Source organism: Primulina eburnea, chromosome 14 (assembly GCF_022965805.1).
Source record: "Primulina eburnea isolate SZY01 chromosome 14, ASM2296580v1, whole genome shotgun sequence".
Classification (NCBI taxonomy): domain Eukaryota; kingdom Viridiplantae; phylum Streptophyta; class Magnoliopsida; order Lamiales; family Gesneriaceae; genus Primulina; species Primulina eburnea.
In genome coordinates this window covers 28,004,999-28,026,538 of record NC_133114.1, presented here as the reverse complement: position 1 = coordinate 28,026,538, position 21,540 = coordinate 28,004,999, and the positions used below count along the sequence as shown (strand labels likewise).

Here is a 21,540-nt window from a genome sequence, read left to right as displayed (position 1 = left end):
TGGGCTCAAATGTGGTTGGATCCAGGCCCATTTAATCATTTCGTTGAGTCTCAAATGGAAAAACGTAAACATCATGATTTTAAACGAATTCGATTAAAATTTATTTTTAATTATCTCAAGCAAATTAATAAATAAAATGATAAAGATTTTTTTTTTTAAAAAAGAAAAATAATCTCTGAATTTTTAAAAAGTGATCTAAATATTTCTTAAATGTTATTGTGTGTGACATTATATATAATGGTTTGTAATTTGAAACTTTAATTGGTTAGTGTAATATGAATAACCACTCAATGTCCCTAGTTTGAAATGAGGTACCGATTAGATATCGAATATCGAATATGTTTTGAAGGCAGTCTATACAATCCTTTTCAAGTATACAAAGTATTTAGGACAACTTGTTTCCCCTTTTCCATTTGCACTAGTTAATCAACAAATTCAACTCTTCCTTGCGGCAATAGACTTTAGATCTAACCAGATACCGTGTATAGGCCATTAAAGTGTATTATTAACTTATTCTGTGCAGCTAGGCACCTTGTTCTCTGTTTGAGGGATGAAATCCTGGGGATGATGGGTTTGGAGAACCTCCCATGTCTTTTGTTTTGTGAAGAAGCAAAGTTCCACAGAGGATCGTCACGAAACCACAGAGTTCAGTCATAATCTGTGATGCATTTTGTGAATCCCATTCCTGAATCAGAGGAAATAAAGATATGTTCAAGAGTTGACATAAGTAAATTGTCATGGATCCATTAGAAGTCCTTGTTTGTGTGCAGTGTTCTAAATAGCGGTTGAAGTGACTGCCTAGGCGGTATACAGCTCTCGCCCGTCCCTGCCCTGCCTTTGTCTAAGGCGGTCTAAGGCTATCCCGCGGGCAAAAAGCGGTCAATGATTTAAAAATTATTGTCAAATGTCTAAGTCAAATAATTTTATTCCGATGGAATCTTTTGTGTAATGTTTGCTTGAGCCCCTACACCTCTCCCACCAAAACCGCAAACACTGAAAAGTGAATAAGAAAGCAAAGTAGAAATTGGTCTCACCTTAAACATTATGATACTGGCTACAATAGTTAGTGTGGTGAACATGACATAATACACAGGGGAAACAACAGCAGTATTAAAGGTGTCCAGTGCCTGCAAATTTAGAACCAAGTATCTCATGTATGAAAGTTTAGGAGAACAAAAAAATTGCATACAACCTCATGACGAATGAAAAATAACCACATTTTCTTTTTCTTCTAATTCGAGTTAAGAAAAAAAGTAGAGAAACAATATATCCAGACTAACATGATCATCATTCCCATAAGAGGATGACACACTTCGGACAAGCTCTTGCTTTAAATATAGTTCTTATAGAGAAGTTTGCAATTTATTACAAGGTAGAATCAAAAATTGAAACTTCTGTAATTCTTTGAGTGGCTCATTTATAAAATTATCCATCTAAATGATTCACTTGAAAATTTTGAAAAAACTAGATAGATGCAAAGATAAGTTATTGAAAGTATAAAGCCAAAGATGAGCCACGAAAAAAAAACACAAGTGTGCTGAACCTCTAATTTTCATAACACATACTGATCTTCGCACAAGTACCAAACATCTATGTCAAAGTGCGCATTTTAAATAACTGTTACAAAGCTGTAATACCACAAAAAATCATATTGATTTCGACATTATTAAATGAACGAAACACATTGCTAAATGATTAACAAACATACCTTGTTAAGATATATCAGCTGCATAACACAGAAAACAATAACAAGAATCGTAAAAAACCAAGTGACGAAGTATATAAACTGATTTGATCCAGAAAATGACAGCTTTAGAGCAAGTCCAACTGCTTTGACACCCATAACCTGCAGATGAAAAAGGTGAATGGAACGAATATAGAATAATATATTTTTTTCCCAGATGATATCGAGATATCACTTGGGCTGATAAGGAGCATACAGGAAACAGAAACTGACCGTAAGTGAACCCATGAGCGAACAAATTCCAATGTATACAACCATATGTGTTTGTCCATAGCGAGGCACGCACCAGAAAATTAAAACGACAACAAGAACCAACACTATGAAAGTGTAGATAATAAAGCCTGTTGATCAGATATTTGATTCAGTGGTGATTCCAGAAGATTTAGCAGGTTCCATCAAATGTACGTACAAAATAACGTACACAAGAAAAACATTTTCATCAAAGAAAGTTTATTCATATAAGACAGATGAAACATAAAGAATTTATTGTGAAAGAGCCCACGGAGGATTAAATCATGTTTTCAGAGACTAAACTAGTTATTATCAATATTTTAGGGCAATCATCGACTTTCTTCGACCTTCAATGAGAGAATATTCCTAGCTTATTTCACAGCACAAATTTGAAAGTTGAAATATCCGTGTGCAAATTAGATCATCATGCATAAAAATTCTGAGACCGTGAATTTGGGATTTTAGAAACTAGTCAAGTCAAATCAAGAAACACCACTGGTTACCTGGTTCAGTTGCTAGATACCATACTTGCATCACGGATTCAAAATCCTTCTCTAATGGGGCATGTAAGACAATGGTGACAGAACCCACCAAGCAAAGAACACAACCAACAACCCCAAACATATGTAAGCTTTCATCCAATATAAAATGAGCTAATACTGCACTGCATTGGGAATTATTTAAGTAGTTAAATCATCATATAATATAAATAGGCTGTATAAGAGCTTTTGATTATCTATGGCCACACCTGAAAATGATACTTAAAGCTCCCAAGGGAGTGACTAGAGTGGCTGGTGCATATGCATAGGCAGCAAAATTTGCACCCTCGCCAACAAGCACTGTAGATACATGTAGAATTGAATTAGAAAGACGAATATAAAAAAAAATGTTATCTATGGTGTGATGAACTCAGAAATCATAAATGAATGTTTATTCATACAGAAACCCACTTAACTCAAAACTTTTGTAGGATTTGAAACAACTTCAAACCTAAGAATTAATTTAGACTAGACAGCATATATGTATGAGAATGAAAAACTATGATAAAGCTGTATAGAAAGTAGAAACCTAACGAGTCTCGTTAAAATTTACATATTTGTATGTTTGTTCAGCTTCAGAAAAAACACCAACTAAAAGCAACAACCGCATTCAATTACATGACATTGGCAAAAAATTAATAAATATCCAAGCGTAAGCAAACAGTCAGCCATGAATTTCCAAAATTCCTTAATGGATGAGCAGGAAAAAGTTCAGTGAAGTTTATTTCTTACTTGTAAGCATACCAGCCCACCACCATGGTTCCAGCAGATACGAGTATCCTCCCTTGCCTGATTAAAAAGTGTATTTAGTCAACATCGAGCTAAATCATTAAATAATAATAATAATAATAATGGAAGAAAGGACAGTCCAAAGGAGAGCACGGACTTTAACTAATATCCCCAGGTAAAGCATAAGTTTTGAAAAAAGTCATTTTGGTACAGCAATCACAAAATTTACATGTTTTAGATCAAAATCTTAGCACCACATTAACCATGCATTTCCATAACCGAGATAGACTTCAATTTCCCCGTGATGGATCTACCCTCTCCGACTTTTATGTACTAAAAAATGCATCCAGATATTCTTATGTTTGCATAGTAGTGTTTGGTTTAAGACTCCTTTGCAACAATAAGTCATTAAACTCAATCATCCATATGTGGCAATTTGGTTTGCCAAAGCACGGGATTGTTCAATCAAATCAATATCGAGCCAGCAGATGCTCCTCCTTCGATCTTCCGAATTATATTCCCCAAATTGAACTCATTAAACCACTTAGTTTTCTTTCCTCTGATTCTCATTTCAGGCGAACACAAAAGTTATTAGATGATCAACACTTTTAATAATAAATATAAAAAATATAAAAAAAAGAAAGAAAGATAGAACTGCATAAATGTATGAACAAACTAACTTGCTCGAGTTCCAGAAGCCCCTGCCCTTTTTAGGCCCTTTTTCTTTATGATGAAACTAGACCCAATGAAGATACTTGAAGAAATTGCCAAAGCAAGTCCCCTAACATTATCAGATATACCTCCCATTGATTCAGATGGAATCCCTGCATTCAAAAACCCAATATATCTATCACCCGGAAAACCAAATGCCCACTTACACTTACAAAAAAAACCAAAATAAAGGAAAGATTAAAATAATATAATAACAAACTCAAATAACCTCTTAGGAAACGTGGGTGCCCCAACAGGCTAAACTTGTAAAACAAGAGTCTCAAAATCAAAATAAATATTTTTCATCTTTCCAGATAAAGAAATAAAACATTTTGAAAACATCATTTTTTTCCTTTTTTGGAAAATTGTTCAGCCTCCCTCCGTCCTCTCTGTGTATCTCAACCTTTCTTCAATAAAGATATCCTCTTATGGCAGAAATCTGAAGACGGGTTCGCCCTCTCTATGTTCTGATTTTTCTTGAAAATGGAAAACAAGAAAAATCAGATATGCATGTATATCTTATGACAGAATACGTTGGAATCTGATAATGGCAACATGATTCTATCTTCTTTCGATTTTCTTCAAACCAGAAAGCACGTGACAGATTATGATTCAGAGTTTCAAAATCCGACCCCGTCGTTCTCTCTCTTCTTCGAGAATGGGGGAAAAGAGAGAGGGGACGAGGAGGGGGAGAGATAAGGTTCGGGGGGCAGTGAGCAAATGACAGCAAACGGTATGTCCGTTTCCTCCGAATCCCGCGTTCAAATTTAACTCCACAGATCCCATGATTTTCTTGAAATCTTGCTGAACCCACGTGTCACGCATACAACCCACCAAGAACCTTCATAAATGCAAACAGAATCATTCCTTTGGAATATATTGAACTTGAAGTTGACAAGAAAAAATACGTAGTAAACCAATATAAAAAACTATTTTAAAAGGTAATAAATAATATATTATTAATGAAAATTTTAAAGTTAATAAATAAATCACTTCAATTTTATTACATATTACAACACATTATAAATTTTAAGCAAAAACTTGTGTGAGACGGTCTCACGAGTCGTATTTGTAAGACGGATATCTTATTTGGGTAATCCATGAAAAAAATATTACTTTTTATGCTCAAAGTATTAGTTTTTATTGTGAATATCTGAAGGGTTGACTCGTCTCACAGATTAAAATCCGTGAGACGGTCTACATGAGACACACTCTAAATTTTAAAGATCCTATATACATTTTATATAAAGATTAAAGAAGGCATAAAATTCATTTTAATTTTATTCATCTAAATAAATTAAGAAATTTGAAATTAAATTATTCGAAATCTACATTTGATCATTTTGTGTGCGCATCTTAGAAGTGCTTGTCTGATCAATGTTTTTTTCAAAATGGCTGTTGAGATGGCGATCGAGATTTTGAAGATTTAGGTGATCTGATCAAGAGTCAACAAAGGAACCTAACTATCTGATTGTAACTAACTAGTGTTTGGTGTTTTAGTTAGGCCAATTTGTATATACAAATTATTGTTTTTTTTAGATATATCGATACATAAGAGAAATTATTGACGGACTTCGTTCCTACTATTATCAGGCACGAAAAACATATCTAAAAAAAAAAAACAATAAGAGGAAAATCAACTCTCAAATGGGTGTTTGAGTTGATCTAGTAAGTGATTGTTTGACCAATGATCAGGAGTTTGATTATCCCTAACAACACATTTTCGGGTGAGCTGGCAATACAGAGCTTGTCCAGTATGATTTACCTGACTAACGTGGTTTGCATACTGTTACATTAGTCTGAAAATTTACCGAGTTCACACCAAAAAATAGCGATTGTGTGTTCTCACGTCATAAAAAAAATACACAAGAAACCAATAACTAAAAATCAGTATACTCATGTTATAATTTGTAATGGAATAAAATTGTAATTTCATTAAATTTCGTGTGGGTTTTTGGATATTTTTTAACTCAAACCTAGATTGGTCAAGTGATGTATTCAAGTGCAAAAATCCCCAAAGCCTATTATTACTCTGTCCCTTGCTACATTGGCTATCCAAACTTCAAATTTACCCAAAATCAATTTTTTTTTTTTTTGAAGAAAAGTGAGCCCAAATCTTAAAAACCCACGATATAGTAATTACAATAGATCAAATTTCAACCCTTATTCCGATATTTTATCCACCTTATTTCACAGCGTCAGAGATTTTAACCTCAAATCCAGGGCTAACCCAAGATTTTAGGTTGGTGCTGCCTATTAACCCTATGTTTGGACGAAAGAATTTGGAGGGTTTTGTGAGGATTTGGATTTGTAAATCCTAGTTTTAACTGATTGATTAATTGGATTTTAAGGGATTCGATTGGATTTAATTTAGTATAAACAAATCTTCACAAAACTGATCAGATTTGATGGGATTTGAATTTGAATAAACCTAAAAAAATATCCATAACAAAAATGTGAATTATTATATTTCTATCATCTTTGCATGTCATGGTTGGATTAAATGACAAATGTATTTATTTTTTATTTTGCATATTTGATTTTTAAGATCTATTTTATAGGTGTCATGAATATTTAATAATTATTTATTCAATAATAATTTATTTTTTATTTATAAAATTAGGATGTTGTTGAATGTTTAGTTTTAAAATAATTTATTTTGTAGAATTTAAATTTAAATATTTAAATTTAAATTTAATGCCGGACTGTAGGCGTCGGCGGCCACTTTAGTGGAGGGGGGTTCGGTACATTGCTCAGAAAGCATGGCCTGGCTGCAGATAATGTAAAATCCGAGATCTCGATTTTATCGTGATAGTAGTTGTAATTTTTAGATTGGATAATTCTACCGTGTACAATATTTTTCTCAAAAATTTAAATAATATCGTGTGTATTTTTTAGTTATGCAGAATTTTACCGGATATAGATTTAAGGTAGAAGATAACCCGATCAAATCTTGAGGATTTCCACCAGGAGATTTTCGAAATATTGGAGGGAATATTAGGGATTTTCGAAAATCATAGATAAAAAAAAAAGTCTACGCGATAAATACAGACTGGGAAAAAAAGTTCAACTACCAGGATTTTAGGAAAAATAATCAAAATCTTATTTGTGGAAAAATACCAATAATTTCGGATTTAAGTAAGCAAATTTATGGGATTTAAGAAATATAATTTTTATTATTTTAGGAAGTCAAAAATCTACCGAATATTGGGAATTAGACACAAAAGTCGAAATTTTACAGACTGGGCAAGGTATAATTTCGGAAATTACCTTGGGATATATATATATATTTCGAAATTTAGGATAGAGAATAAATGTAGATTTGATCACGATTTAAGATAAAGATTTGATTCAGAATCAAACGCGATTTGGTACACGATCAGGATAACAGCCAACTCCTATAAATAGGAGAGCATAGGTCTCGAAAACTCACACCATTCTCTACTCAAATTTTCGAGCCCCTCCCCTAGTCCTTAGGATTTTCGAGCACAGCGAAGCGCTGCCGCAGTCCAGCCACCGGAGTTTTCACGTTTTTCTTCAAGAAGTTTAAGGTAAGTGGGTTTGTTTTAAATTGTTGAATTTCGGTGCATTTATTTTCGTATTTTCGAAATTTCGGTCGAGTACAATTCTTCTTCTACACCCTTCTGGTTACGATATTTTTCATTAATAAATGTTTTGACACTGTGAGAATTCAACTTGATATGGGTGGGAATCCCAACCATACGTACCCTGACGCGGTGGGGGAGATAACCGCTATACGGCCTCGTCCCCTTAGAGGAGTAAAAATTAGGGACTGATATCAGTAAACCATTGAAAGTAGAGGAATCTCAGTGTCAGGTCAATGATATGAATGTGGTACGAGTCAAAGTATGCATGGTGTCCGTGTGTATGTATTTCGAAAATGTTATGCATGTTGTTGTGTACTCGAACGGCCCCCACTTGCTGAGTATTTCCCCAAATACTCACCCCTTACAACCTTCTCAGATAAATCTGAAGATAAATCAGAGGAACAGGTCGAGGAAGAAGAGTCGGACCAGTTTTGGGACTGGTGAAATCAATTATATTTCGAATTATGCTGCAAAGATTTTAAGAATTTTAGTAGGTTTATTTTAACTGTAAACGCTTCCGCAATTTATTCAGTTGTAAAGAAAATGATTATTTTTGGCGAATTTATGAAATAAACTGGTTTCGGTTTATACTGTGCTACGAGGCTGGTCGTTTTTTTCGATTTTGTGATTGATAAACGACGCCGGTGTCAATCCCGAGTTTCGGGGCTTGACATTTTAGTGGTATCAGAGCCGTCAGTTTCAAAATCCGAGTGGAAGAATCGAGTTTCAAAAAAAAAAAAAAAATTCGGAAATTTTCGTATTTCGGCCAAACAGGGCCTTACGAGCTGCCGAGCTTCTTCGCCGATCCCGGCCGTTTCAGGTACCCGTTCTTCGTTCGGAGACCATTTCCAGAATCTTCTCGACGAAACGAACCAAAGCCCTCAACTAATTTAAGATTTAGAGTTCGGGTGAAGCCGTAATTTCAGATCTAGGAATTTGGGTATAAACCCTAAAACACCGAAAACATTTGCGTCCAATTACCCTACCATTCCTACTCCGATTTTCAATTAATTTTATCTATATGATACGCAATGCATGGGCAACGTTTAGCACCAATCAATTTTAGGATCGGATCGAACGATCGGAAACGCTCAAATTCGAGTTTAGTGAGCGAGTTGCGCGATTCTCCGGTGAAATTAGGTAGCTTTCCGACCGAGTCTGGACGTTCCATCACCGGTTCCGTGACCCTTACACTGTCTCCGACATGCGCCTTTACTCTGACCATACTCTGGCGAGTCAACCCGGCGAGTCAACTCTGTCGAGACAACGAGTCAACCCGCCAGCATGTGTTCTTCGATTTTTTTCGTAGGAAACTCCGAATTCGGTTCTGTCAACTGTTCTGGAACCCTCTCGACGTAATCTTTCAATCCATATGTTAATCTCTAGACTTTCCATTTTTGAAAAATATCTCGAAAAATCTCGTTCAACGCGTTTCTCGTAGTGCTTATCGGATTTTTATGGAATTTTACTAAGGAAACAATTAGTATTGACCGATATTGTTGAGATTGTATTTATCTGAGATAAGTTGATTTAAGTTTCTGATGTAAGGTGAAATATTTGATTTGGGACAATAAATTATTTTTGGGAAAAAAAAAACTAATATGTGAAAATTTGAGATGAGAGTTATAATAAGTTTTGGATATTCCAATATGGAAGTTGATTTTGGGCAATATTTAAATGTGTAAACATTAATTTGGGTTCTTAAGAATGCTTAGCGTTAACTTTAAATATGTATAATTTTGGGTTACCTGGTCTAAGATGAAGTTGGGAAACAGTATCTTAAGATTTAAGTAATTTATATTATTTTGGGATAACTAGTAGATTACGATCTTATATGAATAAAATAAGTTATGAGATTATTGATGGATATTGAGGAAGGTACAACATAATAAGTTTTGAATTTTTTCGGTACTAAGAAAGATTCAAGGAGAAAGACATTCAATAAAAATAGTTTGTGTTAGAGCTCTCTAAGCTAATGGTCTCGAGGAAGGTAAGGTTTAGTGCAAGTAAGATTTAACAAAAGAATTAATTGAGGATTTATTTCATTTGTTCGAGGTTGAATAAGATTTTATTTTATGACGATTGAGTTATAATTTTTGGGATTTAAATCAATAGAGTATATATTTATATTGAGTTAAGTTCCAAGATTTTATATGGGTTTTAAGTTTTGAGATAATAATTGTGATAATTTCAAGATAAAATAAAATCATCATCTATTCGCATATATTTCGTGCCGACTTGATTCCAAGTACTTTGGTAGATTTCAATGTCATCATATGGATGGTTTGGTAATCTAAGAGCAGTGCAATAGCAGATTGCCGGAGTAAGAATTTCAAAATCCAAACCGTGAACCAAGAAGAAATCAGGTATCATGGCAATGCCAAGAGACAGAAATACATTTTTTTTCTGCTTCCCAGACTTGGAAGGCCATTAAATCAGGCAAAGAAGTTTACCTAGCAATGGTGAACGAAGTGCAAGAAGAAATTGAGCTCAAGCTGGAAGATACACTAATAATGCGAGAATTTCCGAACGTTTTTCTGGAAGAATTCTCGGGATAGTCTCGGACCACGAGGTTGAGTTCAAAATCAATGTGGTTCTCAGTGCTGCACCAATTACGAAAGCACCTTACCGAATGACGCCAACTGAACTCTAAGAGCCAAAAGAACAACTCCAAGAATTGCTAGACAAGAAGCAATTTCAACTGGGTACGTCTCCATAAGGAACTCTAGTCCTGATGGTGAATAAGGAAGACAGAAGTATGAGATTGTGTATAGATTATAGAGAACTCAATAAGATCACAATCGAGAATAAACATCTTATTCCAATGATAGACGATTCTTTTTTATCAAATTAAAGAAGTTACAACATTTTCCAAGCTTGACCTGAGAAGATGCTACTACCAATGGAAGGTCAAGGCTGAAGATATCCCCAAAACAGCTTTCCGGACAAGATATGGGCATTATGAGTTCACAGTGATGCCTTTTGGGTTGACCAATGTGCCTGCAGCCTTCATGGACCTAATGAACAGAGTGTTCAAACCATTTCTGGACCAATTCGTAGTGGTATTTATTGATGACCTCCTCATTTATTCTCCAACGAGGAAGAACATGAAGAACACCTCCGCCTCGCACTACAGACACTGAGGGAGAAAGAGCTATACGCTAAGTTTAAGAAATGTGAGTTCTGGCTTAAGAGTGTATCCTTTCTAGGACATGTGATCTCGGAAGCAGGAGTATCAGTGGATCCCAAGAAAGTTGAGGCAATTACAGAGTGGCCAAAACCTAAGAAAGCCACAGATATCAGGAGCTTTCTTGGACTGGCAGGTTATTACAGGAAGTTCGTCGAAGGTTTTTCTTCCATAGCTATACCGCTGACTAAGCTCACTCAGAAGAATTCCAAGTTCATCTGGGACGAAGGTTGCGAGAAAAGTTTTCAGACATTGAAGGAAAAACTTGCATCCACGCCAGTGCTAATCTTACCTACTGAAGATAAGGAATTCACCATCTACAGTGACACATCTAAAGAAGGTCTGGGATGCATACTCATGCAAGAGGGAAGAGTGATCGCCTATGCGTCAAGGCAGTTAAAGCCGTACGAAAAGAACTACCCTATGCATGATCTTGAGTTAGCAGCAATTGTCTTCGCCTTAAAAATTTGGAGACACTACCTCTATGGCGCCAAGTGTGAAATTTTCACGGATCACCAAAGCCTCAAGTACTTGTTCACGCAAAAGAGAACTAAACATGAGGCAAAGGCGATGGATCGAACTACTGAAGGATTACTACTTGACTATAAGTTACCATCCAGGTAAAGCGAACAAAGTGGCCGATGCTCTGAGTCGGAAAAATGGAGGCAAGATCACTCTAGCTTCACTCTCCGCTCGGCCATGCCTGCAAGAGACCGTCAAGTTAAATCAGGACCGAGACCCCGAGCTAAAGAAACTTAAGGGACAAGTCGAAAGCGGGAAGTCTCAAGATTTACAAATCGATGACAAGGGAGTCCTATGGATGAATGGACGACTGTGCGTACCGAACAACGATAACCTTCGCCAAGAAATATTATCAGAAGCACACAAGTCCAAATTTTCAGTCCATCCAGGAAGTACAAAAATGTACAGAGACCTTAAGGGTAATTTTTGGTGGAATGGAATGAAAAGAGATGTGGCAGAATTTGTCTCAAAATGCCAAGTGTGTCAACAGGTCAAAGCAGAGCACCAGCGACCTGGAAGATTATTGCAACCTTTGAAGATACCCGAGTGGAAATGGGAGCACATCTCCATGGACTTTGTGGTAGGATTATCAAAGTCGAGGCAAGGTCAAGACGGAATATGGGTAATTGTAGATAGACTTACAAAATCTGCACACTTCCTACCCGTCCGTATGAACTACAATCTGGACAAGTTAGCTACACTGTACATGGACAATTTGTACGACTGCACGGAGTACCAGTGAGTATCCTATCTGATAGGGACCCAAGGTTTGTCTCACGTTTTTGGAAGAGCTTCCAAGGGGCCATGGGAACGAAAGTCACTCTTAGCACGGCCTATCACCCTCAAACCGATGGCCAAACCGAGAGAACAATTCAAACCCTAGAAGACATGCTGCGAGCATGCGCCCTAGAATTCAGTAGCAATTGGAGCAATCATCTACCATTGATCGAGTTTACTTATAATAACAACTATCACAGCAGTATTGGGATGGCTCCATATGAAGCTCTGTATGGAAGGAAATGTCGGTCACTCTTATATTGGGATGAAGTGGGAGTTAGAAGAAAGGATGAGGAACCAATACCCGTACCTCTTCATAGACCAAGCCAACCCAAGTTTCGAGGACGAAACTTCCCATAAGGAGGGAGGGATGTAAAATCCGAGATCTCGATTTTATCGTGATAGTAGTTGTAATTTTTAGATTGGATAATTCTACCGTGTACAATATTTTTCTAAAAAATTTAAATAATATCGTGTGTATTTTTTAGTTATGCAGAATTTTACCGGATATAGATTTAAGGTAGAAGATAACCCGATCAAATCTTGAGGATTTCCACCAGGAGATTTTCGAAATATTGGAGGGAATATTAGGGATTTTCGAAAATCATAGATAAAAGGAAAAGTCTACGCGATAAATACAGACTGGGAAAAAAAGTTCAACTACCAGGATTTTAGGAAAAATAATCAAAATCTTATTTGTGGAAAAATACCAATAATTTCGGATTTAAGTAAGCAAATTTATGGGATTTAAGAAATATAATTTTTATTATTTTAGGAAGTCAAAAATCTACCGAATATTGAGAATTAGACACAAAAGTCGAAATTTTACAGACTGGGCAAGGTATAATTTCGAAAATTACCTTGGAATATATATATATATTTCGAAATTTAGGATAGAGAATAAATGTAGATTTGATCACGATTTAAGATAAAGATTTGATTCAGAATCAAACGCGATTTGGTACACGATCAGGATAGCAGCCAACTCCTATAAATAGGAGAGCATAGGTCTCGAAAACTCACACCATTCTCTACTCAAATTTTCGAGCCCCTCCCCTAGTCCTTAGGATTTTCGAGCACAGCGAAGCGCTGCCGCAGTCCAGCCACCGGAGTTTTCACGTTTTTCTTCAAGAAGTTTAAGGTAAGTGGGTTTGTTTTAAATTGTTGAATTTCGGTGCATTTATTTTCGTATTTTCGAAATTTCGATCGAGTACAATTCTTCTTCTACACCCTTCTGGTTACGATATTTTGCATGAATAAATGTTTTGACACTGTGAGAATTCAACTTGATATGGGTGGGAATCCCAACCATACGTACCCTGACGCGGTGGGGGAGATACCGCTATACGGCCTCGTCCCCTTAGAGGAGTAAAAATTAGGGACTGATATCAGTAAACCATTGAAAGTAGAGGAATCTCAGTGTCAGGTCAATGATATGAATGTGGTATGAGTCAAAGTATGCATGGTGTCCGTGTGTATGTATTTCGAAAATGTTATGCATGTTGTTGTGTACTCGAACGGCCCCCACTTGCTGAGTATTTCCCCAAATACTCACCCCTTACCACCTTCCCAGATAAATCTGAAGATAAATCAGAGGAACAGGTCGAGGAAGAAGAGTCGGACTAGTTTTGGGACTGGTGAAATCAATTATATTTCGAATTATGCTGCAAAGATTTTAAGAATTTTAGTAGGTTTATTTTAACTGTAAACGCTTCCGCAATTTATTCAGTTGTAAAGACAATGATTATTTTTGGCGAATTTATGAAATAAACTGGTTTCGGTTTATACTGTGCTACGAGGCTGGTCGTTTTTTTCGATTTTGTGATTGATAAGCGACGCCGGTGTCAATCCCGAGTTTCGGGATGTGACAGATAACATCATAGATGCTTACTTGATAGATGTAAATTCAAGAGTTCTTGATCGAGAAACGATGGGCGAAGATGTGTTCTGGTCTATCAGAGGGGGTGGGGGAGCCAGCTTCGGAATCATAATTGCCTGGAAAATCAAGCTGGTTCGAGTTCCACCAATTGCCACTGTTTTCACAGTCCACAAGAATCTGGATCAACAAGGCATACAACTTGTCAACATATGGCAAAACGTCGCAAGTAAGCTTCCCCGAGATTTGTTCATCAGGCTCATCTTTCAGAATTCAAATAGAGGTGAAGTAGAAGTCATGTTCGATTCACTCTATTTGGGCCCGGCAGAGGAGCTAATACCGTTAATGGAGAAGAGATTTCCGGAACTTGGGTTGGATCCGGTCGACTGCAGTGAGATGAGCTGGATTGAGTCTACACTATATTTTGATAGGTTCAAGCCAGGAGATCCATTGGAAGTGTTATTGGAGAGAAATGTCCAGGCCGGGATAAAAGCTACCTCAAGGGAAAATCAGATTTTGCGAGAGAACCAATGGGAAACGACGTGTGGGAAGCAGTAAAAAGCCGGATTTCAAAAGTGGAGACCGGCATCATAATCATGGATCCTTATGGAGGAAAAATGGATGAAATCTCAGAATCTGAACTCCCATTTCCTCACAGAAAAGGAACTTTATACAACATACTTTACATTGTGCAATGAATTGCAGATAGTGAAGCTGAATCCAGAAGACACATAAACTGGATCAGGGAGCTTTACGATTATATGGAACCTTATGTGTCGAGCTCCCCAAGATCTACTTACTTGAATTACAGGGATCTTGATATAGGGATCAACGAGCTTGAAAACATCACTTACTCACAAGCAACGATTTGGGGAACAAAGTACTTCAAAGGGAACTTCAAGAAACTGGCAGAAGTGAAATCAAGAGTTGATCCGAGAAATATCTTTAGAAGCGAACAGAGTATTCCCCCTCTCTACAATCAAGGAATACAGAATCGTCTGCCTTTCGAAATGTAACTTTAATTAGTTTTCTTTCTCAAGCCTGGAATTTATAGCTGTGACACTTCAAATTCTGCATCTTTTTCACCTGTCTGAAGGAGCTCATTGATCAGGTTGTGGCCTAAAATCTAACATTTGTCTACGATCTACATTAATAGTTAAAATGATAGCATTGAAAATAACAAATATCAAATAAATAAACATTTGCCATAAACTTTTCTAAAAGACTTGTCAAGAAAGCATAAAAAAAATACCAACCGTTAAAAAAAATGATAGATTAAAACTAAAAGGGATAACACAGAAGCTGATAGTTAGATGCACTCGTTCAATCTTTCGTTGTGCATGACTGTCTTAAAATATCTCTTATTACATGGCTGTGATTCAATTAATTAGGCTCCACTCTTAATTATTACGGGGAAAGGAAGTCCTGCAATTGGTCCCACAAATGCCTTTCTCAGCCAGCCAGCCAGCCAGAGTAAGTCTCGCCAAACTCTGGGCAGATACTATGCTCACCGGGTGTAGCGAATTAAATGATTTATCTTCCATAAACTCTGTCACGTCAACTTCCTTACAAAAAAGAAAAGTTTGATTTCATTATTTTTTATGTAGCATCAAGAAAAATCTCGTGCTCAACGTATCGACTGCATATATTGTTGATGAATGAATCAAATAAATAACTTTCTTTCAAGTCCACAAATTCATTACATTAATATCCCATGTTCAAGGGAATGTTGCTAAAGGGAGAAAAAGGAAGTATTTGCCCCGTATTGCTCTTCGATTTATTGGATATCTTGGCCTACGGATTGTGTATTTCTCCCAAGAGGCAGAGAGTATGGTCTTCTTATACCTAGGAAACAACTAAAAAATCTAAAGTTCAAAAAAATTTGGAGGGAGACATATCTTAATGATCATGTAATAAAGAAAAAATACATAAATTTATGTAAAAAAAATGAAAAAATAAAGGGGGCGACTGCCCTTGCCGGCCACCCTCTTGCTTTTTTCTGCTGTAGTTTGCTATGGTTTCCAAGTAGAGTTAGATTCCAGCACATCCTCCTCCTTGTGATCATGGGGTTTCACGGAACGGTTCAGCGAATGGAGGTTGCGGTCATCGTGGTGTGATCCGATGATCCATACTAGAATCAACACAACCATCACAACTGATAGAAACAACAATGAGACCCACACCATTCTCACGTTTCTTTTCAATGGATGACAGTGTTGGCGAAGGATTTTCGCAAAAGCGTCCTTGACTGTCTGGCACTCTACCAGGCTTTCTAAGCCAGGATAAACATCTAGCAACTTTTGTATCGAAGTGGAATAAGCTTCCACGGTATAGAAGTAATTAGCTGGTACCAAGATCCCTCCGTTGCATGTTTCGCCATTGGAATCTGGACAAGCCAGAGTTCTCAGCACCTTCAATCCCCGAAAAATACAGGGTCGTTACGATGCATGAGACGTAACAGTAGTCATGATAGTTTACTAACATCCCACCCTACGTGGTGTCGTATACGAAGAAGCACATACTTAGGCTGGAAATTACATTGGGAGGGAGTGAATTGCATATGCAGATAATTTGTTGTATCGAATATGTGGAATCCTTTTCGGAAAATCGTTGAGCTAATAACCAGAAAACTTTGTTTAAATCCAGCTGAAGTGAGGATTTTTTTCATGCCACATGTATGTATTTCTCAGAGGCCTATACATTTTTTATTCATGTATAGGCACAAAGCAAATCTAACACAAAAAATAGTCCAGTGAAGATTCTAGCTATCAATTTAAAAGTTCAGAAGCTCAAGGTATTTTGGCCTCTTCAGCACAAAACATGAAACAGGGGATCCGTATCATGTAATTTATTTAATGGGAAAATAAGTGTGATGATATGTGTGTACCTGCGAGATGTCTCCGATTCTGATCGAATTAGCAGGACAACTCCATGGCTGATATTCATAATTCGGTGGCGGCGAGAAAGGATTGCAAATCTGAACAATATTCCCATAACTAGTGGATAAGTTCTTGTTCACCTGCATCATGTATCACGCACGTAAAATAAATCAGGAGACTACAGGTTTAATTTTCTGCATTTTCCTTTCCAAATTGTGATTTTTATAGTGTTTTACACCTTTTTCACTATGTTGTATACGCCTGCAGCAACTTCACTTAGCACTGGTTTGGCAGAAAGCAATTCATCACATGGTAGAATGGAGCTCAAGCTGCTGCTGTATGGATCTTTCTGGAAGCTTTCAAGTGCGGTACACGTATCGCCGGAGAAGCTACATGAATAGAGTAAATGCTTAGTGCTTACCTACTTTTTCGATGGTTCATTTGATTATATAATTACTTGGATTTGTACTTTTTCAAGAAGAGATAAATCCCGAAGAACAACCAGCACAGGATAGTGAAAATCCAGCAAAGTATAATTAGCCTGCATGCAATACGTATGAAAATATATGAGCTAGCATCTCTGTGAGAAATAGGTAGTTTTGCATAAGAAATGTGTCAAGATATTAGGTAGTGAAACGACGGCGGCTACTTACGCGTGAAAAGTTCTTCGAAATTTTAAGACTCCTGAGACTGCATGTGATAAACAGAATTCGAGAAGTTAGAAGTATAACTACGTTAGAAAAGAAACAAGTATATGATTCTTGAATTTATGTGAAAAATGTGAATATGTTTCCAAATTTTGGTAGATTTGTCGTGAATTTGACTGCTATAAGGAAGGGGTGTCATTTTCTTGACATGCGAACCGAATAAAATGCAATGTGGAGTAAATTCATATGCTGAGTCTCGTGCTTACCTAGTAGAGCAATTACAGTAAGTAAAGAGAGTGAAATGGCCACCGTTGTTACTATGTACCTGCAATTATCAGAAAGAAAAAAATAATATTCATCTGCACTGAAATGCTTGCACCAGGCATATGAATAGAGATCGAGGCCTTACGCGATCTTTATGCCCTCATCGATGTCGCGTCTATGCTTGGAAGCTTGTCTTTCTATATCGGCAGCCTGAGCATCGAGCCTTCTGGATGTCGAAGTTAAGAAGTTTGTGGCCTGGCGACTTCCATTAACTTTTCCTAAATTAAGGGCCATTTCTTTCATAGCTCCAGTCGTAGTGTATATCGTGTGCGAAGCATCATCTGCTGTATCGATGATGATGTCTATTATTGTCTTTGCTCTCGAATGGAACTTTGCATTTCCTCCGAGAACTAGGCCGCTTCCAGTTCTGAAAATGAGTGATATTGTACAGACATTTGAATGGGCAGTTTTTCATATATCAAACTCGAATGTGAAAAATGCTGACTTCTATGTTTAGCTATTCCCTGTTTTGTAATGTAATCTTTGGGAAATTTTATTTCTGAATTTAATTGATATAATCTTTTAACTTAAATAATTTCTCTAATGTTATCTTTTCTTTGTTGATTTGATTGTGTATAATATTTAATGAGACTTTGTCTTTCTAAATAATGAGATAAATATGCAAATATTATCATGATATAGTATCAATGTTTAAAAGAAGAGTTTATTTTCTATTAAATTTTTACATTCCTTTTCTTATAGATTTCCTTGTGAGATGAGGAATGTGATAAATAAGAGAAGCGAGGATATTGATGTGTTGGACGCACTCTCGATCAATCATACACTCACCTCGTGCTTTGTGGAATTTCAGAGAAAAACATTCTTCAAGAGACGTGCAGTTTTGAAGAGTGCAGATACCGTGTGTTACCTTGAATGTTGGAGTCATCTACAGACAACATCCGTGATGAAGTTGGCTGGAGATCGTTTTTGTTTCTCTAGTTTTGGCATCACATTTTTGTTTGCTTTCTTGACTAAAGTTTATTCTAGTTGTTTGTTTTAGAAAGCATTTGTTTTCTCAGAGTGTTGAGGAAATTGATTTTAGTCATAATCATTAGTTATTGGTGTTTGTAAATATTTTGGTTTTCTAGTGATTAATTTTTGCCCTGAGACACCACACAAGTATTTTTGTCCAATTATATTTCAACTAATTTCTTGTTCTTTTTCCTACCAAGTGTTTCAGGTATTTTAACTTGAGTGTAGAATAAAGATAGTGGAGAACGGCTTACATTGCAAGAATTGTGAAGAGAACTGCCCAGAGTAGAGGCTCCAGATAACACATGTTTTGACAGGTTGATCTCTTCTTGAGCTTTCTGTAGCTCTTACAGCAAGTAGATCTTGCAAGAAGAAAGCCTCCATATCCGACACCGCATATGATCCACAACGCCGCAATTGCATATCCATACATACCCGTAAAAGCTGCAGACTGTAGCAGATAGTAAACACATTAGTATTTTTCAAGTGATGCATAATTTTTTTTAAAAACAAGTCTGAAACCACTTTGTTGCTTCTAAAACAAACACATACACTCCAATAATGCTTGTTTGATACATCGTACCCGCCTCTATATTTCTCCAAATGGTCCAATGGATCTGCTCTCACAGTATTATGATCATATATCTGTTCACTAGACTCCGAGACGCCTGTTTCTGATAAATATCGTCCTGCATATTTTGAAAAAAGCCATCAAATTAATGATATGCTGACTGCTGTTTGAACTTGGCATTTGAATTCATGTCAAGTTTTTGCTCGTTTCATGCAATACCTGACATAAAACTAGTTGATAAGATCGGTAGTCCTTCGATCTGTAACATGTTTGAAGTCACTAACATGACACAAAGAAACAGTTGCTTCACCAGTTTTTGGTCATGAATGAAGCTCATTGCTTCAACCTGTCAACCCAGTAATGTACTAATTAATTGCAGATTGTCTTCTGGTAAAGATTTGGACTTTGTGTAAAACTAAAACCCAAAAATTTGGTCCAATATTCTATCCTCATAATATGATATATAATTAGCGAAGAGATTAAAACCTCAAGCTCGAGGACGTAGTTATGCGATAAACACCAATCACAAGTTTTTCTACATTCCTCGCCCGGGTTTTTCCCATCAACTCAAAAACAAGGCTATCCGGAGTCGAGGCTAAAATGAATGTATAAACCAATGCTTCCATAGATTCGATCCTGGTTTTATGAATCTTGTAAATTCATGAGTACACGCTTAGAAGTTTTTTTAAAAAGCATATGCACAGTGGGCTATCATATGCATGAACATTCTTGTCTGAGAATATATTTATTAGCAAAAACCAAAATAATACTAGAATTATATTTCATTCCACGAAGAAATATCATACATGCAAAAACTGATATATACATATCCCATGACAGAAAAAAAACTTACCAGAAAAGTTAATCCCAAGGCCCGAGCTTATGTTTTCGATACGGCCTCGGATTAAAACTTGGATGATGATTTTTTTTAAAAAAAGGATTGAGTTCTTCAATTCTATCGATGGCTATTTAGTGCAAGAAAAATGGAAGAGATAGAGTATATTTGAATGAATTGTTTCGTGGTTAAGATGCATGTAGGTATGCAGAAAGTCATATAATTTAAAGGTATTCTAGAATGTAATAACTTTCAAATTGGTGCAGTCTTCCATTTGATCGGTCTATACGTCTCTGTGGGGAAAACTTGAAGTCAAACACTTTCCGTGGAATTAAACTATATCATTTGGCAACAAAAAAAAAAGAGTTAAAATTCGTAATTTAATTAATTTTCAAAGAAAAACGTGACCAAATTGGGGATTTTGTTCCGTAAACATTACAATTATGTTATTCAAATTTTATTCCATTATTATATCTTACGAACTATATATTGTATTATTATTACAATATGACGCTTTATATTAGTATCTTATCCTTACCTACTCACTAGCCATTCCACTTTTTTGTATTTATTTCATTCAACTTTTTTAATAACTTTTTTCAACTTTTCTTCATATATATTTAGTTGTATTATTGATTGGGTTTAATTACATACAATATATATATATATATATATATATATATATATACATACATACATACATATATATATATATATATCAAGTAATCTTCACGTCTACTTGGTCAATTCGGAAAAAGGTGCCAGTTCCATCTCAGTCAAGTTTTGGTTACAAAATATAAAATTATGTTTTTTTTACAAAAGTAAAATTATTAATTTATTTGCGTGTGGGAAATGTGATAGCTTTCTTTATTAAAAAAGCAATGCATTTTTTTGTGTGTAGAGTTTACAAATTTGGTTTTATTAAATCTTGAAATATATATATATATATATATATATATATATATATATATATATATATATATATATATATTTCAAACATACAATATATAAAAATATAAGCAATATTTATTAATATCTATTTTAAAAAAATTTAAATTTTCGGGTCAATTCAAGTTGATCCAAACCCGATTATTTTTTCGGATTAAATTGGGTCCAACCCAACGTGACGCAAACTCGAAAACCCTACACAGGAACATGATTTTTCGGGTCGATCGGTTTGTTGGTCCAAGGAAGCTAAGAGGATTGTAATACGTGGGTCATTGTAATTTTATAATAGACAAAACCTCTTATGAGACGTTAGACAAGTCAATTTTGTAATATAGATCTTCAACTCGTGTCAAAAATATTAATTTTCATTGTAAGTATGAACTGAGTTGACTCGTTTCACGGATAAAGATATGTGAGATCGTCTTATAAAAAATATACTC

The 21,540-nt window shown here is 35.8% G+C and overlaps 3 protein-coding genes across 4 annotated transcripts; 1 reads left to right on the top strand and 2 right to left on the bottom strand.

The window, feature by feature from the left end:
- Positions 1-297: 297 nt before the first annotated feature.
- On the bottom strand, positions 298-4,683 carry LOC140811431 (probable magnesium transporter NIPA2). Of its 2 annotated transcripts, none has more exons than XM_073169295.1 (9): positions 4,184-4,683; positions 3,924-4,067; positions 3,247-3,303; positions 2,724-2,814; positions 2,479-2,639; positions 1,958-2,085; positions 1,709-1,846; positions 1,035-1,127; positions 298-685 (listed from the first exon to the last, which is right to left on the bottom strand). In XM_073169295.1, exons 2-9 carry the CDS (start codon positions 4,048-4,050, stop codon positions 524-526), a joined length of 957 nt encoding a protein of 318 aa, XP_073025396.1. In that variant the 5' UTR covers positions 4,051-4,067; positions 4,184-4,683; the 3' UTR covers positions 298-523. The 2 variants fall into 2 exon arrangements, with proteins under 2 accessions (XP_073025396.1, XP_073025397.1); XM_073169296.1 differs by having other exon boundaries at positions 4,358-4,683.
- On the bottom strand, positions 4,343-19,884 carry LOC140811430 (uncharacterized). Its single transcript, XM_073169294.1, has 13 exons — positions 19,804-19,884; positions 19,537-19,663; positions 19,299-19,435; positions 19,001-19,197; positions 17,860-18,141; positions 17,717-17,775; positions 17,457-17,493; positions 17,273-17,344; positions 17,042-17,192; positions 16,812-16,943; positions 15,181-16,335; positions 13,940-15,014; positions 4,343-4,795 (listed from the first exon to the last, which is right to left on the bottom strand). Exons 2-11 carry the CDS (start codon positions 19,652-19,654, stop codon positions 15,937-15,939), a joined length of 1,584 nt encoding a protein of 527 aa, XP_073025395.1. The 5' UTR covers positions 19,655-19,663; positions 19,804-19,884; the 3' UTR covers positions 4,343-4,795; positions 13,940-15,014; positions 15,181-15,936.
- On the top strand, positions 13,979-14,940 carry LOC140811307 (berberine bridge enzyme-like 22). Its single transcript, XM_073169170.1, has 2 exons — positions 13,979-14,468; positions 14,630-14,940. The coding sequence occupies exons 1-2, from the start codon at positions 13,979-13,981 to the stop codon at positions 14,938-14,940; spliced, it is 801 nt and encodes a 266-aa protein (XP_073025271.1).
- Positions 19,885-21,540: the final 1,656 nt, after the last annotated feature.

Coding starts and splice junctions, on each gene's coding strand:
- LOC140811431 (XM_073169295.1), bottom strand. CDS start 4,050: ATGGGAGGTATATCTGATAATGTTAGGGGACTTGCTTTGGCAATTTCT. Junction 3,304..3,923: donor GGCTTCTGGAACTCGAGCAA/GTTAGTTTGTTC, acceptor CTTTTTAATCAG/GCAAGGGAGGATACTCGTAT. Junction 2,086..2,478: donor GTATCTAGCAACTGAACCAG/GTAACCAGTGGT, acceptor TCTGATCAACAG/GCTTTATTATCTACACTTTC.
- LOC140811307 (XM_073169170.1), top strand. CDS start 13,979: ATGGGCGAAGATGTGTTCTGGTCTATCAGAGGGGGTGGGGGAGCCAGC. Junction 14,469..14,629: donor GAACCAATGGGAAACGACGT/GTGGGAAGCAGT, acceptor AATGAATTGCAG/ATAGTGAAGCTGAATCCAGA.
- LOC140811430 (XM_073169294.1), bottom strand. CDS start 19,654: ATGAGCTTCATTCATGACCAAAAACTGGTGAAGCAACTGTTTCTTTGT. Junction 19,198..19,298: donor CAAACAAGCATTATTGGAGT/GTATGTGTTTGT, acceptor TATCTGCTACAG/TCTGCAGCTTTTACGGGTAT. Junction 17,193..17,272: donor ATTTATCTCTTCTTGAAAAA/GTACAAATCCAA, acceptor CTATTCATGTAG/CTTCTCCGGCGATACGTGTA.